General features: G+C 44.0%; 2 protein-coding genes across 2 annotated transcripts in view; both read left to right on the top strand.

The window, feature by feature from the left end:
* LOC102765089 (zinc finger protein OZF) overlaps positions 1 to 8507 on the top strand; it is a 21509-nt gene that overhangs the window by 1510 nt on the left and 11492 nt on the right. The window lies entirely within an intron of this gene.
* Positions 7 to 3043, top strand: LOC102766409 (zinc finger protein 501). Its single transcript, XM_006757502.1, has 2 exons — positions 7 to 42; positions 1638 to 3043. The coding sequence occupies exons 1-2, from the start codon at positions 9 to 11 to the stop codon at positions 3041 to 3043; spliced, it is 1440 nt and encodes a 479-aa protein (XP_006757565.1). The 5' UTR covers positions 7 to 8.

Here is an 8507-nt window from a genome sequence, read left to right as displayed (position 1 = left end):
GCGATGTGATGCTGGAAGTGTTTGCTCTTGTCTCATCTGCAGGTAAGAGCTTCACATTGTCCCAGTATCATGAGGTGGAGACTTCTACTCCTTTATTCTCCAAATGTAGGTTTCTCTCTCCAACAACCAGACCATGGGCTCTTCCATTTTATCCCATTATCCTGTCAAATGCGCTGTAGCTGAATATGCTGAATGTGTGGAGAGCGCAGAGCAAAGGACTCCATGAATGTCCCTCACACCCACAGCCTCAGATAGGACAGGCGGTGTCTGAGAGTCAGGATTGTTGCAAACAGCTTAATGGGCCCAGCTTGCACTTTCTCTTTCTGAGGGGGTGCCTAGGTTCACATCCATGGCTTCCACTTCTGCACCATTCCTTCAGCTAATGGCTCTTTGTGACTGACTGTGCCAGGTTATGGTCTTTACTTACATGAACCATGGCCGGTTCTTGAAAGACCTCCTTCCACTGTTTGTCATATTCTGTTCCCTGAATACTATTGCAGGCTGTCTTGCTCTGGGTTTAGTGCTGCCTACTCACCTCTGTTGTCTTTCAATAAAACTCAGAATATTTGTGTTTTCTGTGCTTGTACAGTAGAAGTTTCAAGGAGAATTCTGTGTTGTTTTTTTACAGGGTGAACAGCACGATGATCTAAAGGGTTGCCTTGCCCACTTTATATATGTGTGTGTGTGTAGATAGATATAGATATAGATATAGATATAGATATAGATATAGATATAGAATTGATTTTTTTACAGAGAGGTAGGGAGAGGGATAGAGAGTTAGAAACATCGATGAGAGAGAAACATCGATCAGCTCTCCTCCTGCACACCCCCCTACTGGGGATGTGCCTGCAACCAGGATATATACCCTTGACTGGAATCAACCTGTTATCCTTCGGGCTGCAGGCTGATGATCTATTCACTGAGCCCAACTGGTCAGGGTTGCCTGACCCTCTTGATTGGAACTGGAGGGAGGTATGACATAAGGGTGGTGTTTAGATTATACCAGGAACCTGCTCTTGTCCAACAGAGTTTAGGATGAAGTGCCACTGCCAGCCGCTCATGTTTCTACCTTTTCATTCCCATGCTTGACACTTCCCTGACTTATCTTTTAATCTGTGACTTCCTGGTTTCTGGCTTCCTTCACCTTTTTGCACTTTTTCCAGCACCTGTTCCTCTGAACTGCTCTATCTGAAGTATTCTCACATATTGACCTGCACATGTGTTATGAGGTGCACACACGTGCTCACTAGACCCCGACACAAGCTTTTCATTTCTTGAATTTTACTTGGAATAAGATGTAGCCTGCCTTCTGCACAGTTTGCCCATGTTACCAGCAGACAAGTCCTGTTGAACACTGTTAGCAGATGCATGAGCGGACGATCCAGCTTCTGTTCTATGTGGTGCTTGCCATGTTCGTTTCATATTTTGTTTGAGATCTTCCTAGTATGGTTATCTTAGGTGGCCCAGATCTTCCCTTGTTGTTCTCATTCAGCAGCATCTTATCAATATTTCCTTCAGATATTTTACTGTCAGACAATTGCATGTAACCAACGTGTTATGTGTGACACACTTTTGGAATGAGACTTATCCTGTCACCACAGTCCACATTCATTTCATCACCATTTCTCTCTTTGCAGGTTGTTGGCATAAAACGGGTGATGTGGAGGCCTGTTCTGAGCAGAGTGTATCTGTACAAGGGGAGTCAAAGGTTAGTGCTTCTAAGACAGCTCCAGCAACCCAGAGAACCCTGCACTGTGGGAGGTGTTTCTCAGTGTTCAAAGATATTCTGCACCTGACTGAGTCACAAGCAGCAGACTTTGAGCAAAAAGCCTTCTTCAGGGACGCATGTGTGAGAGACTTCTGTTTCAGTGCAAACCCTCACCTGAAACAGAGGGAAGCCAGTGGAGAGAAGCCCTGGAAAGGAGCTGTGGACAGGGCCTCATTTGTGACCAGGTGCAGCTTCTACTTATCAGGGCTGCCTTCAACCAATAAGGAGGTTGGGAAAGACTTCCCAGCCATCTCAGAGTTTCTCCTGCCCCAGGCCCCTCTCCACACTGAGGAGCCACACAGTCCTAGTGAGATTTCACAGGAATTTCTGAAAAGAAAAAGGAATCACCAGTGGGATGATAGTGAAAAAGCTGCCAGCCACAACCAGAACCTTGTTCAACGTCAGGGCGTCTGCTCTGGGGAAGAGAAATATGAGTGTGATACATGTGGGAAACTTTTTACATGTATCTTCAACCTCAATAGACATAGGAGAGTTCACACTGAAGAAAAGTCCTATGAATGCACTGACTGTGGGAAGCTTTTCAATCATAGGTCTTCCCTGACTAAACACCGCAGAGTTCACACTGGAGAAAAACCATATGAGTGCAGTGAATGTGGGAAGCTGTACAATGACAGGTCTTCACTCAAAAAACACCGCAGACTTCACACTGGAGAAAAACCATATGAGTGCAGTGAATGTGGGAAGTCCTTCAATGAAAGGTCTCACCTCACTAAACACCGCAGAGTTCACACTGGAGAAAAACCTTACAAATGTAGTGAATGTGGAAAATCATTTAGGTGTAGTTATGACCTCTCTGCCCATAAGAGAATTCACACTGGAGAAAAGCCTTATAAATGTAATGAATGTGGTAAATCATTTAGCCGCAGTTATGTCCTCTTGATCCACCAGAGAGTTCACACTAGGGAAAAGCCCTATCAATGTAGTGATTGTGGGAAGTCCTTCAGTCAATACTCTAACCTCTTTAACCACCACAAAATTCACACTGGAGAAAAACCTCATAAGTGTAGTGATTGTGGGAAGTCCTTCCGTCACAGGTATTCCCTCAGTAAACACAACAAAGTTCACACTGGACAAAAACCATATAAGTGTAGTGAATGTGGTAAATGTTTTAAGGAAAATACCCATCTCCTTATCCACAAGAGAGTTCACACCGGAGAAAAGCCCCATCAATGTAGTGATTGTGGGAAGTGCTTCCGGCAAAGATCTAACCTCATTCAGCACCTACGCTTTCAGAAACCACATCCCACTTGCTAACCTACTCAGGCCTACAACCTGATTGATGTCACTGCACATGTTTGTGTGGAAGCTATTTCACCTCTCCCACCTGGCTCACCTGAAGAGTGTGCATCCGTCACAACCCCTGCATACTCTGGGGCTGTGCTTGAGAAAATAAGGAATATTCGATGCTCCTGGGTGGATCTCATTCCCTTATTTCTGACCAGAGAAATGACCTGACCCAGGTTTCATCCAGAGCACCCTCCTCAGCTAAGTGCTTCCTCTTTCAGGGACATTGTGGGACTCACATTGTGCTGTGAGGCAGTGTTTCAAGTTCCAATTCATCAATCTGCAAACTTCTTGCTGTCCTCTGCTCTATCATCTTTATTTGTAAAGGTGTTTTTTCTTTAATTTTGTTGGTTCTGTTTTCAATCCCTGGGATGATTGAAAGTAAAGTGATGTGTCAGCATGGACAGGTGAACATATATAGTAGGTCCCAAACTTTATGTGCTTTGGAAGACACAGTTTGATGGCAGAAAATCACTTTGTCTAATATTGGCTGAGTTTGTATTGCTGAGCAAGGCCTTGAGAGAGACTATGCATGACTTTGTGGTTCTAATCTGCTTCTGGTGCCTCTTGTAGAGCTCAGTGGTCACCCTGAACGGATGGCCTTTATTGTGCTTCTGTGAACGATATGCAGTATATTCTCTGTTCACAGTATGTATTACACAAGTGTCAGCAGTGTTTAGGGGAACTCCTCTCCACATGCCCCACAGAGGCCATGTGTCACAATGTATGAGATTTCATAGGCTGGGGTCATTTGTTGTAAGACTCTGAGGTGGAATTAGTATTGGGACATAAACACTGTTTTCATAGTCATAGCAGAAACTGCGGTTAAACTAGATGAAAAATGCCTCTTCTGGACATAAGTCCACATTATTCCAGGGCCTGTGTCTTGTATGATCTTTGATTACTTTCTGAGGAACTCCATCACTATTTCCTGTAGCGGAAGTCACTGGCAGCAAAATAATCTACTGGGTTTTTTTGGATTCCTCTGGTCCCTCTAGGGTGTTGACCTCAAGGTTGTTGCTCAACTGGCAAGACCTCAAAGCTAGAGGAAGGATAATGCTGTAGTCAGTCCCAGGATGTGTCTTTTGGAACCAGTCAGCATTCCTATTGATTCCAATGGCAATAGTCTTCACTTCTTGACAACATTTGCTGCCACTGAGGCAATGCTCGTCCTCCCAGGATATAAGTACTGCCATGCAACAAAGTGCACCTCTCTCACGTGTGTTCTTTGGTGAGCCCTGACCTAGAAATAAAGCTGTGAAACTGTCACATGTGACATAAACTCACCTGTAACTCATACACAGGGTGGGGCAACAATAGGCTCACAGTTGTAAGTTCAGAAAACACAGAGATTATTCTTTTTTAAAAATATTTTAGAAAATACTTTTATTCTTTTGGTGGGGAGAGAGAGATCAAGTGAGGGGAAGGGAGTGAAAGACAGATCTGCAGCCTCCTACACGTCCCCTACTGGGGATCCATTTGGGGATTTGCACTGACCTGGAATCAAACCAGAGACCTTTCAGTGAATGGGATGACACCCAATCAGCTGAGGACACTGGCCAAGGCAGAGTTTATTCCTGTATTATTATTATTAATTACTAAAGGTCCGGTACATGTAAGTCCTGCTCTGTGGGGGGTGAGGGTAACTCCTTAGCCCGGCCTGCACCCTTTGTAATTCGGGACCCCTTGAGGGATGTCCAACTGCCGGGATAGGCCCGATCACGCAGGAATGGTTGGACATCCCTCTCACAATCCAGGACTGCTGGCTCCTAACCGTTCACCTGCCTGCCTGTCCTAACTATTCTGCCTGCCTGCCAGATCCTCCTAACTGCTCTCCCTGCCAGCCTGATCGCCACTAAACGACCACCTCTGCCTCTGCCTCTCCACCGTGGCTTTGTCTAGAGCAGTGATGGCGAACCTTTTGAGCTCAGCGTGTCACCATTTTGAAAAACCCTAACTTAGCTCTGGTGCCGTGTCACATATAGAAATTTTTTGATATTTGTAATCATAGTAAAACAAAGATTTATATTTGTGATATTTATTTTATATATTTAAATGCCATTTAACAAAGAAAAATCAACCAAAAAAATGAGTTTGCATGTAACCTCTGACACACGTGTCATAGGTTCACCATCACTGGTCTGGAAGGACGGCCGGAAAATGTTTGGTCTAATTAGCACATTACCCTTTTAGTAGTACAGATTGTATCATTTTCCATACCGGCAACTCTAAACCTACTTTTGCCACATCCTATATTTTCCTACTGCCTTGTTATACTCTCTCTTCTGTCTTTCTTGGCCCTCCAAGTGGTCATGGATTTCCCTGTCTTCACAGTAGCATAGTTTATACTGTTCAAAATTTTATTGGCACTATTTGATGTGTACTCTTTAACAAATACTGGTTTCTTCCATGCTATGCAATCTATTTGAGATTCCACACAAATGCTTATGTAAGGAGTTGATTGTTTTTTTTATTCTGAGTAGTACTGGGTTCTGTGAATAACCCACCTTTTGTGTTGGTCTGTCTATGTTTTTTGTTATTTCCAGCTCTGGGGTATTATAAATCTTTGGGAATATTTGTGTTCAGTTCTCTATATAGACATATGTTTTACTTATCAAACTTTGTGTATATGAATGTTTTACGTTTAAGATATGTGGAACTGTGACCCGAAATGGTCATTCCCTTTGCCTCCCCACTGATCCACGGTATATAAAAATTCCAGTTTTTCTGCTAATGTGCAACGACATACATTGGTTAACCTTTTCAAATAGTAACCCCGGAAATGCATATAATGTTAACTCACTTTCATCTTAATTCCATCTACCTAAAAATTTTTTAGAGTGAATATTTTTTCATACATTTATTATGCTATGTTACAATGTCAGCTCGGGGCCTTTTTCAAATTGTTTAAATAAATGTATTACAAACTTATGTAAACAATTGGTATTTTTTAATTTTTGTTGTTGCAAAGCAATACAAGTGAGTTTATTGTATAAAAAGTGTTTTACATTTTTTCCCATACACGCGCAATTAGTGCCGCAGTTTTGGCATATGTCCGAAAACATACGTCAGCAGCCAAACGGTTAATTTTCATTGTTAACATTTGGAGCCATTCTGATTTAAGTCTAAGCATTCAATAATACATTAAGCAAAGTCTAGGGTTGTAGTATTTGTCATTTCTCTGGTGTAAATACTCTCATCACGGTTTTAAACTGCCCACATGGCATTGAACACAGATGTGATAAGATCTTTCAATAGCATATCATGGTATTGTATTTCCCATACACTGATACAGTAGCAACAGATGTGCTCCAACACTTTCCTAATAACACAGTACTGAAGTACTGATGGGGTGGTCATAATAATCTGGCCACTCAGTGAATATATATTTAAACATATGCTTTTTGTGTTTCCATGTATTCCTGCATCGCTGAAACCAAGTTCCTCCTGCCCTTATCAATGCTTCAATCATGGCCTTTAAAATAACCGAAGAAAAATACAGTCTGCCTTTGAAGTGGCCTATGAAATACATCCATGTAAAAAAGACTTACAGCCCTAACCAGTTTGGCTCAGTGGATAGAGCATTGGCCTGTGGACTAAAGGGTCCCAGGTTCAATTCCAGTCAAGGGCATGTACCTTGGTTGCGGGCACGTCCCCAGTAGGGGGTGTACAGGAGGCAGCTGATCGATGTTTCTAACTCTATTCCTCTCCCTTCCTCAGTAAAAAAATCAGGAAAGTGTATTTTTTTTTTAAAAAAAAGACTATGAAACCCTATGAATCCCATTCTAGCTTCCCACCAGAATGTCATCAGTATGGCTTTTGTATCTATTCTCAGGTACATCGTTGGGCTATTTTACCTAAATAGGCACATATGTCCAGCTGTCACCAAATAGCTCAGTGGGTCAGAGAATCATCTCAATAATGTGAAGGCTGCAAGTTCCATCCCTGGTCAGGACAATTCCAAGCATCAGCCAAAGAAGGTATAAAAGTAATGGAACAAAAAATGGTTGTTTCTCTCTATATCCCTATTTTTATCTCTCTCACAATCAGTATACACTGAGTGGCCAGATTATTATGACCACCCCATCAGTACTTCATTGACACTTCCAAAAACACTGATATTGAAAACTTCCTCAGCAAATACCCTCAAGGTTTTATTATTGTTATTTGCATAACTAATTCACTTCATTGTACTGATGGGGTGGTCATAATAATCTGGCTGGTCTTAATAACCGGGCCACTCAGTGTATATGCTTTAACCGCCCAGTCAGTCCACACACTTGTGAACACCAGAACCACCCAGGGCCCCGTGGAGACCAGCAGCCAGGGTTCTCATGGGGGCAGGGCAGGCAATGACGCAGACAGCAGGATGGGTGATGCCAGGGCTGTCAGTGTAGCATAGCAGGCGGGGGCCTGGGCTGAGCTTCGCCAGCACCCACAGGGGATGATGACATCAGTGTGCTCCCTGGACTCAAACTAAAGCAGCTGGGAGAAGCTCTTGGGCTGGGATGTGCCCCTTGTGGTCTCTGCACCTTCCAGCCAGGGGTTGAGCCTGGACTATTGCACCTTCAGGGGGTTGAGGAGCTCAGATTCCTCTCAGGAGTCAAGGCTGGGAGCAGCGGTGGCAGCTGGGCAGCTAGGTGTGGGCAGGAAAACTCAGGGCAGTTACCATGGGGAGTTGGTGCTGGGCTACGTGTGTGGCTCTGAGGTCCTCTCTTGTTCCAGTCCAGGCTGTGGCTGCTCTGTTTTTTGGGGCCATGGTTAGTGGGAGATGGAGCAAGCTCTGCTGCAGGAGTTCCTGGGGCGGCGTGACCTGGGAGTGAGCATGCACTCCAAGAAAACTTGTGACCCAGGCAGGTGCCAGCTAGTCCAAGGTAATGAGGATCTCCAGCCATTGACCTGCCCCGGAGGGAGAGGAGCTGTCTCTGAAGAGGCTGATTCCCTGTCTTCCCAGCAGGTGGCGATGCTGGCTGCTAAGCCACGTGGTCCTCTGCTGGGTTGGATGGGTCTTGAGTGGAAACTGAAGGAGATGGTAGATGCCTATCAATCTAGGGAGAGAAAATGGCCCTGAACTTTCCTTAATGGGTGAACATGCACCCTGGCCTGGTCAGTGTGCCTCAATAGTAAGTGTTTCACCATCTCACACCTGTCAGAATGGCTATCATCAAAAAATCAACAAACGACAAGTGCGGCTGGAGAGGATGTAGAGAAAAGGAACACTAGTTCACTGCTGGTGGGAATGCAGATTGGCCTAGCCACTATGAAAAACATTATGGAGTTTCCTCAAAGAGTTAAAAAATGGAACTTCCGTTTGACCCAGCAATCCCACTTCTGGCAATATAGCCTAAAAACACAAAACACCAATTAGAAAGGATATATGCACCCCTATGTTCATAGCTTTTTAATTGACCATAGCTAACATTTGGAAATAGCC

Source organism: Myotis davidii, unplaced genomic scaffold (assembly GCF_000327345.1).
Source record: "Myotis davidii unplaced genomic scaffold, ASM32734v1 scaffold255, whole genome shotgun sequence".
Taxonomy (NCBI): Eukaryota; Metazoa; Chordata; class Mammalia; order Chiroptera; family Vespertilionidae; genus Myotis; species Myotis davidii.
Note: the sequence above shows the minus strand (reverse complement) of the source record. Positions and strands in the feature narration are given on the sequence as shown.

What these genes read in the sequence shown, in the direction of transcription:
- LOC102766409 (XM_006757502.1), top strand. Translation starts at nt 9, where the DNA reads ATGCTGGAAGTGTTTGCTCTTGTCTCATCTGCAG. An exon ending in TGCTCTTGTCTCATCTGCAG is followed by an intron (nt 43 to 1,637) that starts GTAAGAGCTTCA and finishes CTCTCTTTGCAG; the next exon opens with GTTGTTGGCATAAAACGGGT.